Source organism: Pleuronectes platessa, chromosome 13 (assembly GCF_947347685.1).
Source record: "Pleuronectes platessa chromosome 13, fPlePla1.1, whole genome shotgun sequence".
Taxonomy (NCBI): Eukaryota; Metazoa; Chordata; class Actinopteri; order Pleuronectiformes; family Pleuronectidae; genus Pleuronectes; species Pleuronectes platessa.
Genome location: NC_070638.1, coordinates 18856856 through 18877370, shown reverse-complemented (window position 1 = coordinate 18877370; position 20515 = coordinate 18856856). Strand labels below are relative to the sequence as shown.

General features: G+C 42.2%; 3 protein-coding genes across 4 annotated transcripts; 2 read left to right on the top strand and 1 right to left on the bottom strand.

Annotated features, from left to right (window-relative positions):
- Positions 1-283: 283 nt before the first annotated feature.
- On the top strand, positions 284-14316 carry ap1g2 (adaptor related protein complex 1 subunit gamma 2). The gene is made up of 22 exons (XM_053437934.1): positions 284-424; positions 987-1189; positions 1669-1793; positions 2356-2497; positions 2933-3029; positions 3125-3201; positions 3299-3394; positions 3709-3789; positions 4292-4390; positions 4490-4545; positions 5175-5288; positions 6391-6531; positions 6944-6998; positions 7526-7648; positions 8611-8700; positions 9756-9883; positions 10147-10251; positions 10401-10548; positions 10763-10910; positions 11550-11701; positions 12776-12874; positions 13007-14316. Exons 2-22 carry the CDS (start codon positions 989-991, stop codon positions 13097-13099), a joined length of 2370 nt encoding a protein of 789 aa, XP_053293909.1. The 5' UTR covers positions 284-424; positions 987-988; the 3' UTR covers positions 13100-14316.
- nedd8l (NEDD8 ubiquitin like modifier, like) lies at positions 13986-15790 on the bottom strand. The gene is made up of 4 exons (XM_053437935.1): positions 15630-15790; positions 15097-15144; positions 14906-14988; positions 13986-14789 (listed from the first exon to the last, which is right to left on the bottom strand). Exons 1-4 carry the CDS (start codon positions 15645-15647, stop codon positions 14663-14665), a joined length of 276 nt encoding a protein of 91 aa, XP_053293910.1. The 5' UTR covers positions 15648-15790; the 3' UTR covers positions 13986-14662.
- Positions 15791-16638: 848 nt separating this feature from the next.
- LOC128454519 (uncharacterized) lies at positions 16639-18828 on the top strand. Of its 2 annotated transcripts, none has more exons than XM_053437933.1 (9): positions 16639-16780; positions 16875-17059; positions 17142-17232; positions 17365-17415; positions 17499-17679; positions 17758-17863; positions 17946-18034; positions 18318-18409; positions 18501-18828. In XM_053437933.1, exons 1-9 carry the CDS (start codon positions 16714-16716, stop codon positions 18590-18592), a joined length of 954 nt encoding a protein of 317 aa, XP_053293908.1. In that variant the 5' UTR covers positions 16639-16713; the 3' UTR covers positions 18593-18828. The 2 variants fall into 2 exon arrangements, with proteins under 2 accessions (XP_053293908.1, XP_053293907.1); XM_053437932.1 differs by having other exon boundaries at positions 17142-17245; positions 17324-17415.
- Positions 18829-20515: the final 1687 nt, after the last annotated feature.

Below are 20515 nucleotides of genomic sequence, written 5' to 3'. Positions count from 1 at the left end.
GCAAGGTATCAGGCACATGTATACAAAGTTGAAAAATAATAAATGTACATTCCATATCTATAGAGTAGAGTGTAAATAATGTATGAAAACATTTCTTAGGTGCTTTTTTGTAGGAATTTAGGCTGATAACCTTTGTATTTTTCTAGAAAATTTTAAAATAATTAAAGAAAAATCCCTCAAAGATTTTAATATTAATCCAAATAATACACAAAAATGTTCCTACTTTAATATCTCTTGAACCAAGTTGTATTTTGAAAATCCAACCAGGAAGTGCTGCGATTATTTACGGAAGCTTGGTCCCTACATGGACGGTGAGCTCGGGATCGTGGTTTCCAGCGGACTGACTGCTGTCGTGCGGAGGAGGAGGGTCGGTAGAACCGGTCTGATCCTGTAAACACTGTACGAACTCTGTTCAGCGACATAGGTACGTCCCATATCTCCCATTGAACCGCTCCCCGAGAACCCAGTGCGGTGCTAACTCGGCTAGCTCATTAGCTCCGGTGTGTCAGCTGCAGCAGGGTTAGCCGGGCTCCAGCAGTTAGCCTCTGGCTCCACTCACTGACCCGCAGTGTGGGAGTGTCCTGCTAACCTGTTAGCCAGCTCATGTCTGTGAGCGTGTCGGTAGTGTCAGTGGGGGATGTGTACAGGGCTATGTATGTTGTAAACTCTCTATAAAGGCAGCTGGATCCTTGTTAATCACCACGAGCAGCCATTGTTAACACGACTGCAAATGTAGTTTTAGTGGCTGTAAAGATATAAACTGTCATGTACTGTGTTTTAGTGACAATTTTTATTACAGTGTAGTAACAACATTGTATTTACCGTTGGAGCCTGAAACAACAACACTGTATGACTCACTACAGTATGTTTCTCTCTGTTAATATGTTGTTATCTTTTAACATTCCTCACACAACACCACATACACTCATACAAAACACACCCCTCCTCCCCCCCCCCCCCCCCCACACACACACACACACATGCAGCCATGTCTCCATCCATACCCCTCCAAGAGATGATCCGGGCCATCAGGTCGGCCAGGACCCAGTGCGAGGAGCGGGGCGTGATCCAGAGGGAGTGTGCCGCTATCCGGGCCCAGTTCAGGCAGACAGACAGCGGGGCGCGATCGCACAACCTGGCCAAGCTGCTCTACGTGCACATGCTGGGCTACCCAGCTCACTTTGGTCAGGTGAGGGGATTTTCTCTAATGCCCGTCATGGGTTTAATGGGGTTTAGCAGGGCGAAAAAACCATCATGGCAGCTGGAGGGACTGGGTTCAACAACCGACTATGTCCTGAGTGTTGATCCCTTACAGACATCATCCGTGTGCTCAGCAAAAATGTACACAATGGATGTCGCGTGCAAAATCATACTACACTAGTAATGTTGGGCGCTGTGCATTCAAACACGTACTTTCGGCCTCAGTCTTTCCTCTGTCATCAGAACTCTCTGAGCTGTGGTTAAGTCTTCAGGTCTAGGACTTAATGTCAAAGTCTGTGAGTCCACAGGGACGGACACCGCAACTGGGTCACTGACTCGCTCCCATCTCTGAGGCTGTGGCTTTGGAGCTGAGGCTAACCTCAGACTGAGAATTCCCCTCAGGGACATCGGTGCTATTAGTTTTTCTGGTAGCTTCACATGTAAAGGCATTGTTGCTCTCCTTGTTAGATGGAGTGTGTTCGGATGATCGCCAGCCCCCGCTACAGTGAGAAGCGGGTGGGGTACCTGGGAGCCATGATGCTGCTGGACGAAAAGCAGGACGCCAGCCTGCTCATCACCAACTCCATCAAGAAGTAAGGACAGCTCTAACCGGACAAGTCTTAAAAAATGATTATTACTCATTTAAAATTTAGGGAACACTTAATTTTTACATCTGCATTTGAGACTTTGTTTACAGATCCTGGGGAATACTGCTGCACATGTGGTGACATAACTGTATCAACCTTTTGTGGCTCTAGAGGGAGCTTGTTTAAGTCTGACAAATAGCCTCATGTGACATCACCTGAGGCAGTGTCTGTTTGACCGAATTTGAGTTTTAAAAAAATGAAGAAAAGTGAGTTTTACGTCAGAGGATGCTCCTCATCCTGGTTCGAGGCTACATCAGCCAATACAAGCCCAACACACTCCGATCATTGTGGGTAATGTAGGCACCAGGCTCTGATAAGGAAGAACAATGTGAGAAATAAAACTATAATAACTCTGAAACTTGGTGCATTAGCACATGAATACCATATTATTCAAAACACCAGTTCATAAACCAATGGGTGACGTCATGGTGGGTGGGCACATCAAATGGAGGCTGTTCTCATGTGATATCCATAAAATGCTGAGCACATCTTTGTGTGTGTGTTCCAGCGACCTGGCTCACAGTAACCAGTACGTACAGTCTCTGGCTCTGTGTACTCTGGCCTGTATGGGTTCTGCTGAGATGTGCAGAGATCTGGCACCAGAGATCGAAAGGCTGCTCCGAGCCTCCAACTCCTATATCAAGAAGAAGGTGGAGACCTGAACAGGGATAGTCGCTGTTCATTTATCTGTTATTACCTCCAGCATTGTTGTGAATGACTAAGCAAACCAATGCTGTGATTTTCTCATTAGTACATGTTTTTCTTAAAAAAATGAATACCATGGAATGAAAAACAGAAATTATGTTTAAAGCTAGAGTGCAATGTTTCCCTTTAGAGCTAAATAATTATAAAATGCTGCACATTTAGAAAGAATTATTATTGTATTATTATACACTAGTTATTCTTATTAGGGGTCAACCAGTTAGTTTTAATAGTATTACTTATGGGCATTAAAAAAAATGCTGTCTTACATTGATTTGAGTCTGTTTTCAGCAGTAAAACTAATTGGAACCCATTATCATCTGCTCTGTGTTATAGAAATGATGTATTTGTGTTGATAACTTGCTCCACTCCTCTTCCTCCAGGCTGCTCTGTGTGCTGTTCACATCGTGAGAAAAGTCCATGAACTCGGGGAGCTTTTTGCTCCCGCCGCTCGCTCCCTCTTAGTTGAGAAGAACCACGGTCAGTTGATCTTAATGAAATATGACGTATCAGTAACACCGTCACACGCGTATAGCTCTAAGTATTCTCTCACTTTTTCCCTCCTGTATCTCTAGGTGTGTTACATGGTGCTGTGGTGCTCATCACCGAGCTGTGTGAGCGCAATCATGAGACACTCGAGCGCTTCAGGAAGGTACGCGGGACACACACGTGCACGCACATTCACAGACAGATCTGATGAGTTCATTGTGCACTGTGTTGCAATGAGTTTTTTGCTGTGTGTTTCTCAGATAGTACCAGATCTAGTTCAGATCATGAAAGGTCTGGTCATTTCCGGTTACTCTCCAGAGCACGACGTGGCAGGAATCAGTGATCCCTTCCTACAGGTCAGTTACTTTCACTAACCTCTTGCAAAGTATCATATCAGTCCGGAGTTTGATTTACTGACATTACAAATTATTATGATCATTTCTTATTATCTATTTCTTTTCTTGTTTTTTTCATATGTGTGTATTCGCACATTATCTAGACTTTTTTAACAGGAGAAAATCTGGAGAATCTCCAAAGCCTCTGATTTGTCTGAAAGCAGCTATAAACATAAACACTTGTTGTCTCAGTCGCCCTCCTTTTCTTGCTGATTTGAAGTTAATTTGAATAAATATGAGTCCAGCTGTTGACTCTCACCTGCTTCCATCTTCAGGTACGAATCTTGAGGTTGCTGAGAATCCTCGGACGCAACAATGAAGTAGCCAGTGACGCCATGAATGACCTTCTCGCTCAGGTCCATTATTCACTCAGAGTCTGTAATTAAACTATGTGCCCTGCAACAAAAACAACCAAGAAAAGTAACAAAGAACTGTAAAATATTTTGTTTACTCTCATTAATTGATTGTCATTGTGTGATGTCAGCCATGGTAATGATTCCCATGCTGACTATCCAGCACTAAGTTAAAGGTTCAGTGTGTAGAATTTAGGGACATCTAGTGGTGAAGTTGAATGTTGCAGCTGAACACCCCTCAACTCACCCTCCCCTTCCAAACATGATCTAAATCGTACACACTGGACCTTAAAAAAATGAATTACTTACTAAGTAAGACAGAATTTTTTTCCTTGAAAAGATTTAACATAAATTGTGTGGTAAAAACTGTACAAAGTAAAAAAAAAAAGTTAATGGTTACAAGAAGCAAATTATTAGTTAGTACATTATAAATGTATCACAGGTCTTTAATGGTCTGTTACAGACACAGGGTGATGTATTGACGTGTGTGTGACTTGTCGTACAGGTGGCGACCAACACTGACAGCACTAAGACAGTGGGCAACGCTGTGCTGTACGAGACTGTTCTCACTGTGCTGGACATCAAGTCAGAGTGCGGCCTCAGGGTGAGACACCAGCAAATCTTTTCACCGTGTTTAACCACTTTAATACACAGAGAACAGTGTTATCTAATGAACATGTGCTTCAATTCTGTTTGGTCACAGGTTCTGGCTGTGAACATCCTGGGAAGATTCCTCCTGAACAACGACAGGAACATTCGGTCAGCGCCGCCTCCTTTCCTTCCTCCTTTCCATCTCTTCCTCCTTCCCTCCCTCCTTCCTCTCTTATTGCTGTGGTGTCATTTTACCTCTTCTCTTGCTCAAGGCCAATCATCTAACTCCCCAAACTCTCTGCAGCCACAGAGAGAAACCTCCTGCCATCAATCCAAGCTAATTTCTTCTGGAGCTGAGCAGGCGGCTGCTGTCTGTCCCTTTATGCTGATCTCTCAACTTGGAGACATTTCATTTTTCATCAGGCAGTGAGGAGGACTGTTACGGCTCCTTTGGGTTTTATTATGTTCCTATTTTTTTTAGGTTTGTCTCCATGTGTCGGGCCTAACTGGTCTTTTATCTGCTGTCAGCCTGAATCTCCCTGTTTCTGTGTGGCAGTAATAGGACTGGGTTATTCCTGCCAGAACTGCTCCACTAGATCCGAGCTCTCCTGTGCTCACATAAATACTTGATCAGCTCATGAGACCTTTTCAAGTGGTCGGATAAATAATTTATGTGGTAATGCTGAGGAAGATAAGTCTACACAGCAATGCGAATTAATCTCTATTGTTAGCCGATGAAGAGCATGAAGGTTAAAAATATAATATCGTAATTTTCATTGTTGATTATGTGTGTCCAGGTACATCGCCATGACCTCCCTTCAAAAGATTGTTTGCACAGATCACAACGCTGTGCAGCGCCACAGAGGAACCATAGTGGACTGTCTGAAGGACCAGGACGCTTCTGTAAAACGGTAACTTTCACCTCGTTCAGTAAACATGACTCTCTGAATTCCTGCTTTTCAGATGTCATAACCTAATGTGTGTCTTCTGACACGATTTAGATTGTGTAGATGCAGTGCCAGCTCTAATCATGTCTGTTTGGAATGAGCTGTTTGCTTGGCTTGTAGTAATGCTGGTTGCAGCTCTATCTTTGAAACTTTAAAGGTGACCTGTGCTGATTGAGAAGTAGCAAGTAAAGAAGGACTGCCTGACCCAGTCGACAGAACCAGAAAGCTGCACAGTGACGCTGCTGCAGAGCACTGGTCGCCTGTTTGCACAAAATTTGTCACTGCACTTCCCTGAGCCCTTAACAATACACATGCCAAGTGTAAAGCCCATAAGATGAACAATTCTCGAGATATGCGTTTCACATACGGACTGAGATGTCTGGAATTAGTATATAGATTTAACAGCTGGTCTTGGATCAGTTATTTTCTTTAAGTGGACATACATTACATTTTTTTAAGTAAGGGAACCTCTTGAAAATAATGTTATTTTCAGTTTGGAACATTGTCTGATGCTCTCACTAAAAGAGACAATTTGATGCTTTATGACCAAAATATCCTGGATATGGGCTTTGCCATCTTGCTCTGGTGTTGTAATTGGGAGCCAGAGTCTGTGTAGTAGCGCCGCGGTATCGAGGTCCCGCCAAAACACGCAGTTGACCAATCAGGAGTCAATCTCAGCTGTCGAATGTGACATTTCACCCCATTTTTATAGCATTAAATAACTAAGTCAAGGCAAATTTTATGGGAAAATAAACACTTGAATAAACATCTGTGTGATAAGAAGAAAGAATCTTTTTTTGATTGTGTCCATATCCCCTCTGCTTACATGTATGGGGAAGGGTTTCTGACCTATACTGCAGACAGCCACCAGGCGGAGAGCCAGGTGTTTTGGATCCACTTTTTGAGAGCTGTCTTGTCATCCATCTTTATGCACACTCATATGTTCTGTAGAGAAAACACTGACCTCTGCTCTATCTACACAGAATTAACAGCCGTCTCGATTGTCAATAGTACAGGTCTAATTTTTTATTCATTGTATTTCCATGATTGTTTCTCTTCCCTCTAGCCGTGCATTGGAGCTGTCCTTAGCTCTTGTGTCAGCCACCAACATCCGCACCATGATGAAGGAGCTGCTCCTCTTCCTCTCCTCCTGTCCCCCAGAGCTAAAGTCTCATGCTGCCAGCGGTATATTCAACGCGGCTGAAAGGTGAAACACTGCCCGACACAAAAATGTGCACATACATGGTTGTAGTACGTACACATTCTGTATCTGTGCATGCGTGCACACAGACGTTTATGTGCATGTGAATGCATTTAATAATAAATGTGAATTGTAAAAGCTGCAACAAAAAGTCTCTGTGCTTGAAATGTACATTGTGTGTGTGGCTGGAAAATCTGACTGTGTCTGTCTCCATTCTCAATGAGGTCCCTGTCCATTTAGCTGCCACTGTGATCAATAGCCTCCAGTGTTTCTGCTGTATATCACTCCACCACTTAATGCACCTCCCTGTTTGTGTGTATGCGCGTGCAAGCGGTGGTTTGGTCTAGATGCAATTGTGTGTGTGGTTCTGAGTCCCCCTCAAGCCCCACTGAGTTAGCTGTGTGTGTGTCTCTGTCAGGTATGCACCCTCCCAGCGCTGGCACATTGACACCATCCTGCATGTCCTCACCACGGTAAATACAGACTGAGCCACTCACCCTGCTGCCTCTGACATGGGCCTCACACTCACGACTATTTTATCGTTTTCCACTGATGTCAAGTCACGCCTCAGTCACAAGTCACGCCTCAGTGCTGATACCAGGGGCCTCCTCCTTCTGTACAAACATTCATATATACCGCCCACTGTTCTGAAAGGGCTTTTTATCCTCTTCTACTGCTTCTCATTTTACACAATGTTAAAATCCTTACTTTTCATTTTACCATCCGTCTAGTAGAGAGAATAAATGAAACACTAATGACTGCTGTATAAGCTAATGCTCACACTTATCCTTTTCAGTGGTCTCTCTAAATGATGGAGACTAAATTATGCACAAAGATATATACTGGGGATGTGGTATTATGGAAATATCCCTCTAAGTGAGGTCATAGGGTCTGGGAGGGAATATAGGGCGACCCCGATACTGGTTCCAGCTCTCTAGCTAATGGACTTATTGTGCATGTTTGTGTGCATGTGTTTAACTCTGATTCCTCACTCTGTCAGGCAGGGGGCGACGTGAGAGATGAAACTGTGCCCAACCTGATCCAGCTCATCACCAACACCTCTGAGCTGCACTGTTACACCGTCCACAAGCTGTACCGCGCCCTGCTCACTGACATCTCTCAGGTGTGTGCATGTGTGTGTGCATGTGTGGCCATTAGTAATTTACAGATCTGTGCATCGGTCAGCTTATTCATCCAGTGTAACTGAAGATTAAAGTCTGTGGGTTACTCCATACTGATCCTATCCTTACAAATAATAAAATATATTTGAGATATTCATTTGAGAAATTAAAATGAGAATGATTATGAATCTGAGAATGATTCATTATATAATATTTTAAACTAATTTTAACTGCAAAACATTAACAGAAGATTACAAGTTCATTTATGGGTCTCAAAGTGGAATAAACCAATGAAAAAATGACATTCCTTTTCATGTGAATTGTAAAGTGGCCTTTGGACCCGACTGAAAAATGGCAACATTTAAACTCATACTATGAAATGATTTGATAGCAAAATAAACAAAGCAAACCACAGGAAATACAACTGCATAATAGAAAACATTCCCTTGTGGTATTTGTCAGAACAAAATTTTAGATAATTCTACAAAAAAGGAAGAATTCCAGGTCCAGGATTTGGATCCATTGTTTACACACACACACACACACACACACAATTATTTTAATAGAATTACCAGTGTTAATATCAGCTCGAAACTCGAGCGATGCATAAAGATTTTCATCAGAGAGAAAAGTGTGTGCGTCCTGGAGCAGACAAAGCTGCTGTGGTTCCGTGGCAGTGAGAATAGCTTGGCTTTCAGCTTTTCAGCAAAATGCCTGATGCAGTGAGGTTTATTTTTGGAATGGAGTCAGACTAGGAGCAGTGTACTGACTGTGCACTGTGCTGCAGTTTCACACATTAACTTCCTGTGAGTTCGAGCAAAAGTGACCATTCAGCACACTGCTCTGCTTACCAGTGAACTTTACCAGGAACCTGACCAATTATTCTATGTTTACATTATACTGTGACTGTAATACAATAACTATAGACTGTAGTGAGTCATGTTTGCTCTGTGGGTCTGTGCAGCCATCCCTGGTGCAGGTGGCCTGCTGGTGTATAGGAGAGTATGGAGACCTGCTGATGAAAGGAGAGTGTCAGGAGACTGAGGCTGTACAGGTACGCCCACATAAATGATTTCTCTTTATCCACAAATGGTCCACTGTGTTGTTAAATCATGATAGCATTTTATTCATATATTGTATCTGGTGTTGTTATCGCTGTAGGTTTCCTCCCTGCAAAGCAAAGCACAATGCAGCACAAAGAAAGTGCTGTGTTTGCAATTAATGCAGGATCTTACATTTCATGATATTGATACCAATGATATTGGTTATTTTTCTAGACTGCCATTACGGTACAGAAAGTTTATGTTTCTTTTTTCCTATCTTTATTCAATAGCATGGTGTCTCACTTTGATGGCAGAACTTTGAGTGATTTCGCACCCAGATTCACCCGAAACCCTGCACTCGCACTCAAACATAACAGCTTGTGTTTAAATATCCTGCGCTTCAGCTCTTCTACTAACGCTCACACCGCTAATGTGCAGACGAGAAAGGTCTGGTCTCGGTTTTAGAATTTTGACAGACATGCTGCGCAAAACATTCAAGTGCAGAACAAAAAAATCTGAGAGCAGACATTTCACATGTGCACAAAAGCAGCGTGAGCACGAGCAGAAGAGCTGAAGATGGAGAGCAGGAAATCTGAGCACAAGTAGGTTGTAATTGATTGAGAGAGCGCAGGGTTCTGAGCTAGAGCAGTATAAAATCTGAAAGTGAATTGAATAAATATAAAAAATATTAATCCTTTACTATTGATTAGTAAAGGATTATTAACCCAGTAATGTAAAACAGCCTTACCCTCCCTTTTAAATTATACACATAACAGAAGTATAGTCAAGCCCAAGCTCCCTGCTGGTCTTCTCTAATTAAGCATCTGACATTGTCTTAATAGCAAATAAAAATCAGTAAGGTAAATTACCCAAGAATCTTTATTAATTCTTAATCCCTTTTAAATTTGTAACCCTAAAAACAAGTGTGGGGTATCCTACAGGAAGTGAACTGGATTGTGATACTGTAGTACTTTGTATACTGGCAAATAAACTGTGTAATCATTTTCCGTTTTATAAAATTGTGACAGCCGCTTGAGAACCCAGTCATGACACGTGTCTTTATCAGGTATCTGAAGACGATGCCCTGGATGCCTTGGAAACAGTTCTACAGTCCCACATGTCCTCCCCAGCAACCAGAGGCTTTGCTCTCACCGCCACCATGAAACTGAGCACACGCATCACTGACAACGTGGAGTAAGACTTTACGTTTTGATATCTTAAGTTTTGAAGTCTCATTCTCAGGCTCTTGTGCATCTGTGTCTCTAATGTGCCATGTACAGTGGTGATCGACATCTGGTCGCCGACAGATATTGATAGTTAAGAGTTCTGAGGAGCCTTAGGTTTAAAGCTTGAGCAGTGATATGCTTAAAGCGGGACGTGACTTCTAAATAGCTCCAGCAATTTCCAAATCTTCTCCTAACTCCCCCTCTCTCTTTTTATCGCTCCACCCTCTCCAGTCGGATCAGGAGCATTGTCAGCATCTACGGCAGCTGTTTGGACGTGGAGCTCCAGCAGAGGGCAGTTGAATACAACGCTCTATTCAAAAAATATGACCACATGAGGTATGCAACGGTTCCATGAAGGCATTTCGTTTTTCAACTCTTTAAAAGCAAATCTGAAGTAGAGTTGTTTTGGACTTCCTGCATGTTGTGGTTCCAAGTGTTGTTCTTTTCTGACCAGTAAAAAGCTCAGATGCGGTGTCTCTCCACAGGGCAGCGGTGCTGGAGAGGATGCCTGTGATTGAAAAGAACTCCTTGGGTGATACCAATGGAGAGTCAATGGGGGAAACCATGAAGGAGATCCAGACAGCTACAGTCAAGAAGGCTGAGCCACTGCTGCAACAACAACCTGCTAACCAGGTACATCAACATAAGTACATTTTTACTGATGAGCTTGCGAAAAGTCTATCCAGTCCTGATTCTCTGTAATTGACTTTTGTTAGTTTTTTGGTTTTAAATGACATATTTAAGTTTGACTTGACATTTATACTTCAATATTATCTTCCACAAACTTGTTTTGGTTGAGACTCCAATGAAGAAACTCTTTTCTCTCTCTGTCTGTGTCTCCCTTCAGGTGTGTGATCTCTTGGACCTGCTGGGTGGCTCCGAGGAGCCTCTGCAGCCCAGTCCAGCACCAGGTCTGTCCATCAACACCGCCAGCACTGCAGGAGGAGACCTGCTGGATCTACTGGGAGGGTTCGAGCCAACGCCCCTGGCACCAGGTCCGATAGACACACAAACACCACACACGCTGCTCGAGAATGAAAAGTTTTTTCAGACATGAACTCAACATTTTCCATCGTTTGCTTTTCCCATATGAAGAACACAGCAGGATGTAGTTTGAGTCAGACATGTTCACAGCAACAGGAAGATGTCCGGAACATTCCGGCCAGGGTGGCGTCTGGGTAGAGCATGTAGGAGTAAGGTCATGACAGCGCATTGACATGGGCGTGGAGGTTGTCTTTCCAAGATGACATCCTCATCTGTTAGGGTTCCTCTTTCATTCTTGGATATTTGCATTCTTCCAGTTTTGCATCCGTCACATTTTAGAAACGTCATGCTCACACCCGCTCACTCACTGTGAATGTTCTGGATATTCTCCTGTTGTATTCTCCCATGATCTCCCTCTAACCTTTTCCGGACATTTTACGTGGGCGCTGGCAGGAAAAGTTTTGGCCCCTCTCAAAGGTCAGGAAACTGTCTGGACTGAAAGTAGCTCAAGACAAAAAGAGGAAGTTTAATTTGAAACAAAACTAGAGAAACTGAAATTGTATTGCGTCAAATTATATCCCTCTATTTCTCTATTGGTGTTTTCTATGTTAAAATTCCAGTAAAGTAAATGCAGTCTTTTATTCCCACAGCTCCCACAGTGACGGTGTACGACAAAGACGGCGTGGCTTTGACACTTAATTGTGAGAAACAGTCTGACTCAGGTCTGACAGTCACACTCATAGCCTCCAACTCCACTGACTCGGACATCAGCGCCTTCACCCTGCAAGCTGCTGTACCCAAGGTTGGTTTCAGCACCAGTGACACTCAGCTCAGTAAACCTCCTCTGTCAGACCATGTATTCATCATGAAGAAGCCACACGTCATTCTGAAAAAGGCAAAGTTTCTATCAAAGTCTGCAGAGGCAAAGTCTCAAAATAACCAGACTGAAAAATGTAGTGGGCAGTTGTGAGTGGGAGCTCTGACAGATTTGTGTTGGCTGGTCCGGTTTCTAGTTTGGTCGGGTGGATGGAAAAAAACAGTTCTAACCTTCAACACGCTCTTACTCCATCCTCGCCCATCTCCCCCAGTTTAAGCAGGTTTGAGCTCTGTGGCAGGGATGTAGCTACCAGTGAGTACATAGAGTATCTGGGACAAATATTTATAAATATAAATGAATATTTTGTATGTTTCTTTAAGTTTTTTATATTGTTCTTTTCTAGTCTTAATGGCCACTCACTGCTCTTCAAAGGACAGTTTTGTCATTAAGCCATTCACACACACTCATTCATACAGTGCATCGATGGGCAGCACTTTCTCTGTCACACGTCAAACACAAACTAGGGGCACAGCCTTCAGGAGAAATTAGAGATTCAGTATCTTTCCCAAAGACACTTTGGCACGTGGAATAGGCCGGACTGGGATTGAACCACCAACCCTCTGTTAGTGGCGGACCCGCCCTGCCTCATGAGCCCCCATAATGTGTTATATAGAAACGTACTGTTTCTTTACATCAAAAAACTCTTTCAAACTTAAAAGAAAATGAAATACACATTAGAAATTATATTATTATATGCTCAAAAAAATTTGGTACTTTTCCACCATATATTTCTGGCAGCTGGGATAATCTACATTTAGATCATTGTGTAGGTTTATGATATTAAGGTAAATATAACTGAACAACTAAATGGTCAGTGTTTTGGTGTGAAGCCGAACATTTCATCATTGGGTGGGACTGTTCAGGGGAATTTGAGCTCATGAGCTCAGCATGTGTCACATCTTGGCCTCGGCCTTGTTGTGTGTCATGTTCTCAGTGGTAGAGGGAACAACAACATGTCCACTGCTTTAGACTTCAAAGTTGTATTTGATCTCCCTGCAGAGTGTCCAGTTACACATGAAGGCCCCCAGTGGGGACTCTCTCCCGGCACGAGGCGCAGCTAAGGTGACCCAGCTGGTGGTCCTCAACAACCCAAACAAGGTGGGTCTGTGGTGCTTGATGACGCAAGTGGAGAACTCGCATTAAGGGCACGGACACACATACAGAAATGAAGTGGTGAACCTTTGCCTCCCATTCCCATAATGGAATCCAAATCTTTCTTTCCTCCTCCAGGTGAGCCTGAAGATGAGGATCCGTGTATCCTACACCAGACAAGGATCAACCTTCCAGGACACCGTCCAGGTCGACTCCTTCCCAGGCCTCTGACAGCTGTTAGTCAGTCCTCCTGGACTATGCCAGCAGACTCTGGATGAGTCAGCAGGCGTCAGCCTCACTGACAGTCTGCTGTAAAAACCCTCCACTCCACAGTCCAACCTGCTGTTCCTCAAATACCCACCTTTTTTATTTCTGGTGTTTTTAGCGCTGAAAAACACTTGTTCTCTCGAAGGAAATCAGCCTCGTGTTAACACATAGTTCTCCTCTCGCCTGGAGCTGAAGTGTCAATGTGATTATTAACACGAGCTGTGGAATATGCAGGTAAAACATGGAAATGACAAAATTATAGTATTTTCTAAGAAGTTTTATGTGACTGTTCAAACAAATATCCACTTAAGTTTCAACTAGGGTTTTATGTGAATGTGGCTTCTGTCAGTTTAAGCCACTAGATCCACTCTACTCGTACAACACTGCATTAATACTCCACTACAAAGCGATCTCATTTTTTCTTCATTTGCCTTGACCTTCTTTACTCAACTGAAAAGCAGCTGAGCACTAACTAATGAGCAACTACGACTTATATGAAATTAATTTATCCAGAACGCTTGATTTTATCTGGAAAATGCAGGGACATGAATTTGAATCTGAAAGGTTGGAGACTTTAAACAGCCATGTCTTGGAATTCCCTTGTCTTGTGTTTTGCAGCTGAACTGCTCAGAGTGTTCTCCTCTGTGCCTTGAGCCCTCTCAAGAAAGGAAGTTTTCTAAAGTTATGTCATATTTAATTTTGAAGGCTAAGACATGGTTTTAAAAGAAGTATTGTCAAATAAACATTTTTATCATTCCCACAAGCGACACTTGTTTTTACTGACCATTGTTTCCTTGTTAATTGTTTTATTATCTGGAGACTGTAAAGTGATACAAGAAGAAAACGGTCATGAAGCGGTTTATAAGATGTATATTTGAGATGATAAGCGTGTGAGTACAAATAGAAATGTACGATGGAAATCTCTAACATGATACTTCTGAGCTGTCAAACATAAGACCGATAAAGTGTATTATGAGTTATTTAAAGAAAATCATCGCAACCACAGAACTTCTAAAAACACTCTAGAGACTGGATACGAGCAGTGGTGCTGTAGTGTGATTTAAGCACAATCTACCTTCACTAAAATGTACGGGAGTATACTATCAACTGTTTGTATTTGTCTTTGAATTTTCAGTCTCCTGTCATTTTCTATAAAAGAAAAGAAGTTTTCAGAATCCTCAGTGACCTGTCTCTGTGTCTTTCTCAATGTGTGTGTGTGTGTTTGATGACAAAGCTTAAATTAACTTCAACATTTATTCACAAGCAAAAAGACCACAGGGTTCTCACACTGTCTCTTGTAATGCATGGGTGCCTGCATCAATGGGTCAAACTCAGAAAGCCAATGTGGGTTGACAAAAAACATTTTCAGTGAGATTAGAACGTCTTTTGTTGTTGTTTTTTCTTCTTCTTTTGATTATTTGTTTGCGCAGGCCAGGGAGTGTGGGATTTCAAATCTCTGTGCCGTGGCTCAGTTTAAGACAGACACCTCGACTGTTGGCACTCGGCCGGCCCCGTGACGACAGCGGCTCATGACGAGGAGGACGGGTGTGTGCAGCCGAGACTGTGGACCGCCGACCCTCCTCTCAGCGCCAGCACGAGATGGAGCACTGAGCCGCCCTGGATCTTGTAGTCCGCCGCCGTCTTCTCATCGTTCCTGAGGGCAAGATGACACAAGGGAGAGGGAAAGATGGTTTAGAGGAGATTTGAGGATGAAAAAGAAGATCTCCGTTACGAAGGCAGATGCATGTGTTAAACAGTGGAAGAGCTCACATCTGTTTTCCACTGTAGATAAGTCTCTGTTGCTGCGGGGGGATCCCTTCCTTCTCCTCTACCCGTTCTTTAATCCTCTCCACCTTGACGTAAACAAACACAGGATATTTACAAATGATGCAGAGCTGTGCGGGTGACGATTATTCAGATTCCTGTTTATCTTGTGAAGACAATGCATTCCATGATGTCACCTTGTCTGTGGGCTCAATGTCGATCTCTATTTCTTTTCCAGTGAGGGTCTGAAAAACAATAACACGATCACATCAACACAAGAGAAGACAAAACAACAATGCACTCGTTCAAGTGAGCTAAATGGGGATAAGGGCTGTGCCCATTTTCCCAAATGACTCAAACGCTTCTCGTCCAGTCGATCAAACACTTCATGGATGTATTTCTTACAGTGCTAACATCAGCTGGCCGGAGAACTGTCCGTTAGGCTTCTTCCTGCAGCGTTACACACTGTGAAGGGATTTCATTGTAACACCGGCCCGTGAATAAACTAACCTGCTGAGGTTTACTTTTAAATTAGCAAGATATCAAACAACATACGCGACGACGAGGAAGAGCCAAAAACCAGTGGAAAATAAAACTAGCTAACATTTTACAAGCCGGAATATGATGAGAACTAGCCCGAGGTGAATTAGCGAACCGGTGAGTGATGTTAGCGAGCGACTCAACAAAAGTGGTACGCTAAGTACAACATTAAATGAAAGCGTTATCTCACCTTTACTTTGATCAGCATGTTGATTCAGTTATATACTTCAATTCCAGATTATATGAACAGTTTCTCGATCACAATACTTCGTGAACAAGCGAATTACAACCCGCTTGTCTGGCTGGCTCGAGTTTACTTCCTGTGTATCACGCTGAACGCTCCGGACGTCACGGCGAAAAAAGGAAAAAGGTTCCGCTCAGATTCTAAAAAGACAACAAAAAAACAATACAAATTAATAAAACAAATGTATACTAGTTACGTTTAAGTTAGAAGGACCGAGGCTCGTTTACGATCATATTCTTCTAAAATGTGGACTAAGTTCATTGTATTTCTTTTCTATGAAATATAAAAAAATCGAATCCAGTTCCTTTGCTTGGATTTATGAATTTATAATTTTCAAAAGGATGCGAATGATATCAACCAAGAGTCATCTTTGCAACTGTTCATGTCAAATCCATAAATAATGTTATTTTAAGAGAAGGTTTCCAGTTGGATACAGGCAGCGGAATAATAAGCGATTAGTACTTTCAGTTTAATACAAAAATTTAACACAACGATCGATATCAATTTCAAATCTCTGTCTTACCAAGTCACTGGATGAATACAGCCACTCTGATGAATCCATCAAACCAGCTACAATCAGACCAGCCCCTTTCAAGGACTTAAAATCATGACAGAATTTAGCTGATTTTTGCAGTGAAGCATTCATTTTAAGTTATCAAGCAGCATGTTAAGGTTGCAGTCAGTCTGTTGCATCATAGTTTAGTTAAATATCAAACTTTGGTTTGAATGTAGAGTAAAAAGTACAACAATTTCTTCTAAAACATATAAAATAGCATTTCCGTACAAATAGATCCAATCTGCACTTAATCCACCCAATGGAAATGTACTTAATAAAAATGTAGTTTACAAGTGCATTTGAGACTTGTCAAAATAAATGTCACAGAGGATATAATACATTTCCACAATGCACAGACAGCCCAGTATGAGTGGGGGTGTTTTCCTGATACTACACAGATGTTGATCATTCAGCTGATGAGACAGGAAGTCTATACAAGTGTGTCGGTTCCACTTTGCTTCTGATCATTCAGTCATGATGACTCATCTCAGCCTAGGTGTGATAATCGTGGCTGTTTTGGCAGCCACTGTCGCTGATGCAGGTATTTTTCAGACGTGTGTGTGTATAAATGTACCAACAGTATGTGCAAGTGTTTAATTGATGGGAACTTTGACAGCTTATGGTTTTGTTTGCAGATGTCAAAGTAGTCTGTGAAAAGGACTCAGTAAAAATCACATGGAGGATCAGTGCAGAGCTGGTGCCGAATGCCGCTCGTCTCTTCCTGGGGAGCTGCATGCCTACTCAGCTCAGTGTTCTGCCCACTGGGGAGGGGGAAGCTCACTTCAACTATAAGTTTGCAGACTGCAAGTTTAAGAAACTGGTAAGTAAATGTGATCTTTACCAAAAATAAAATAACTTGTAGCCACTTTGTATTTTATATAACCAGTTTTATTTCTCTGCAGATGAAAGGGAAACGCCTTATATATCAAAATGAACTGACTTACAGGCCACAGTCGAAGATGCATCCTGCGGCTTTGATACATCCCATCGAATGTGTTTATAAAAGGTAGTTTTCTTTAAAAGGGGTGGTGGTTAAAATTCCATTTTTAAACTGAAATGTCTGAGGAATATTATTACGTTTCAGACCTGAGTCGTGGATTCCCCCATTCCTGAAACCTGGCTCAGGTGTTTCTGAAGGTCAAGGCGAGCTGGTCGTCCACATGGCGCTCCTCAATGGTGACTTCTCACACTGCCGAATACCACACGAGCACATTCAAAGCTACCTATATTGAGCATGTTTTTTACCCCTTACCCAACAGCGCAATTAACGGGTTTAGCCAAGACAAACGTCATCCCTCTGGGCTCTTTCATGCCAATATGGGCAGCAGTGGAGCAGAAGTCCCATCAACCTCTGCTGCTGCTAATGGAGGAGTGTGTGGCAGCCTCTACACCAGAGTTGCACCCCGGCAGCCCGGTTTACCCAATCATTGCCAACAAGGGGTAGGATGCAGAAACGGGTTAGAGTTCACAGTGATCAGATGAGTTATGTTTTTAATCTGAGATTTAAAATGTCCTCAGGTGTCTCTTGGAGAGCGTGAGGGGACACTCTTTGTTCCTCCCTCGATACCACTCGTCTGCTCTCATCCTCTACCTGCAGTCCTTCAAGTTGGGTCTTGGAGAGGAGGTGAGAGGATAAATTGGGAGCTGATGTCGGGAATATTGGTTTTGATAAACTAAAACTTATCGACTCCTTGTGTGTTCCCCAGGTTTACATCCACTGTAAACTGGTTGTATGGGACCCTGCAGATCTGGATGAGACCAAGAAGACATGTCATTATGTAAAAGACAGTGAAAGGTAATGATCAGATCAATTATCACTTATGTTTGTGGTTATTATGGAGCTAGCCTGTCCCCTGTCCAATCTTTAAAATAACTAGCGCAACTCTAAAGCTGAACAAATGAGCTTATTATGTCCACTGTCCTTTATTAACGTGTACACCAAAAGAAATGTAAAAGCAATATGAGGAGTTGTGTGCTTTAACCACTAAGTCCCGGCACTTGGCTGGTGATGCTGCTCGTCTCTGTCATGTATCAACACCTCCTTTTTGAAAACCCCTCTCTGATTACTCCCTCCTCAGCTGGGAGCTGCTTGATGACCCGCTTCAGAGCTCCCTCTGTAGCTGCTGCGATTCAACCTGCAAGTCCCGTTCCAAAAGAGGAGTTGAATGGGGTAAAGTCTTATGTCAGCTCAGTTATTTTTAGACAGAACTTTCTTGCATGAAGTAAGAAAGTTCCCCCCCCCCCCTTCTCTCTTTTTGCAGAATCACACAGCCAGAGTCACAATTCAGTGTTGGGACCCCTGGTCATCGTGGAGCAAAACCCATCGTCAGAAGACTTGGGTGTAAAGGATTAAAACAACTGTGTCCCAGGTCTTGATCCTGAAACTGATGAACACTGGACACGAGTATTAACGAAGACTCTGGCTATGGAGGCCAGGACCAGATGACCTCCTTCTTGACGTGCATGATGTCATCAGCTTTACATGGGCCTGACCTATGTTTTCAGAATGGCTAATAATTCCAGCAGTACTCCCCCAAATCGTATAGATCCATCATCGGCTGTCCAATAAAACTGGTTTAAGATGCTGAATCTGCTGTTTATTCAATCTTTTCAGCAACATCCATGAACACCCAATGGATATCCATTCATCAATGGACAACAGAATGCTGTAATTGTACTGAGTTATATAAGAGGATTTTCATGTTGTCCTGGCCAGTGGCAATCTGACCTAAAATTACAAATAACTCTGGCCAATACAAGTAGTCTGATGGCCAGACCAGTACAATGCACTGAAAACTGCTGCTTTTCATCACTTTAAAATTTAAATAGATTTTAATTTGAGTTTTAATGATCACTTTAGGATGTGGATTTACTTTATGAGACAGTTGATGAGAGGTTATGTATAATGTCATCACACAATTCTGGGGAAATTGGCTGAATTATAATGCCAGCCATAAAGACAAATCGTTGCACATGTCTGCCTAAGATGTAAACTTGTATCATGCTGCACTACAACTTGCTGCACTACAAGTTGTGAATATGGTGTTAAAAGTCACAGCTTGTTAACTCAAGATTAACTGACAGCATTCACACCATTTCAAGATGAGTGGTGCACAATATAGACTTAAGTTGAGCAATTGATTGTTTTTTTCACTAGCTCCGAGACAGGATATGAGTCCCTGTATGACTGATTATCATCTGCACTGTGGCCGCTCACACATCAGGTTTCAGAGCAAATATGAAGAACGGGTGATACTTCTGTTAACTCAGGAATTAAAACAGTAGTAGAGTCCCATGGGTAAGTGGAGACAGAGCTAAAAGCAATAGGCAACTTTCGTAAAAGCACTTTAAATTTGAAATTCAACATTGTAGAAGTATATAATTAGTAGGGAGCCTGAAGGTGCAGTAGAATAGTCAATTTTGCTTAGGAAGTGACATGAAGTATTACAGCAGTCGCCATAATATGAGCTGTTTGATTTCTCTTAATTCCAATAAAAACTATTTCTTCCTGTAACTGATGGTTATATGTTTCCTATGTATACACTGAAAATATCTGTTCTAAGGATGTATCATTCAGTTTAAAACAAACTTCAACTGAAAGTTTGTATGTATCTTCCGCCATTAATTAAGTGCTTTAAAAAATAACTTTCTTGAATGAATGAGGTTAACCATCAGGGTTAAGGCATAGTGGTTAGGAAAGGTGATAAGTGTGAGTAGGTTGACACTTTTCTATAATGATCCTGGATCCTGATCATGGATGGTGGTGATGGATTGTGATTTTGAACTATGATTACAGCAAGACTGCTTGATATACAATGTGTCTACTCACATATCCTACCATTACTGACGATAACTCCAATTGTCACTGCTGTTCCCTTCATGCTTTTCAGACATTTTGTCACGTATAAAAACTTAAACATTAATACACCTCCATTATGCGAATGTTTTTTTCTTCAAATCAATGTTGTAAATATTGTAATTTTGTTACATGCAGCATCTACTGCAAATCTGTCTGTCCTGGGAGAGGGATCCCTCACATGTGACCCTCTGAGGTTTCTCTGTTTTTTCTCCTCTTAATAGTTTTTGTTTGCTAGTTTTCCCTATCTCTTGTTGAGAATTAAAGACAGGATGTCGCAGCTTATTAAGCCCTATGAGACAAATTGTGAATATAGGCTATATAAATAAAATTGGATTAATTAATTGATGATAATTCCGACAAATGACGGGCATTGTCATACAGTTTATATTCTCATATCTGCTCTAGCTGTGGAATGCT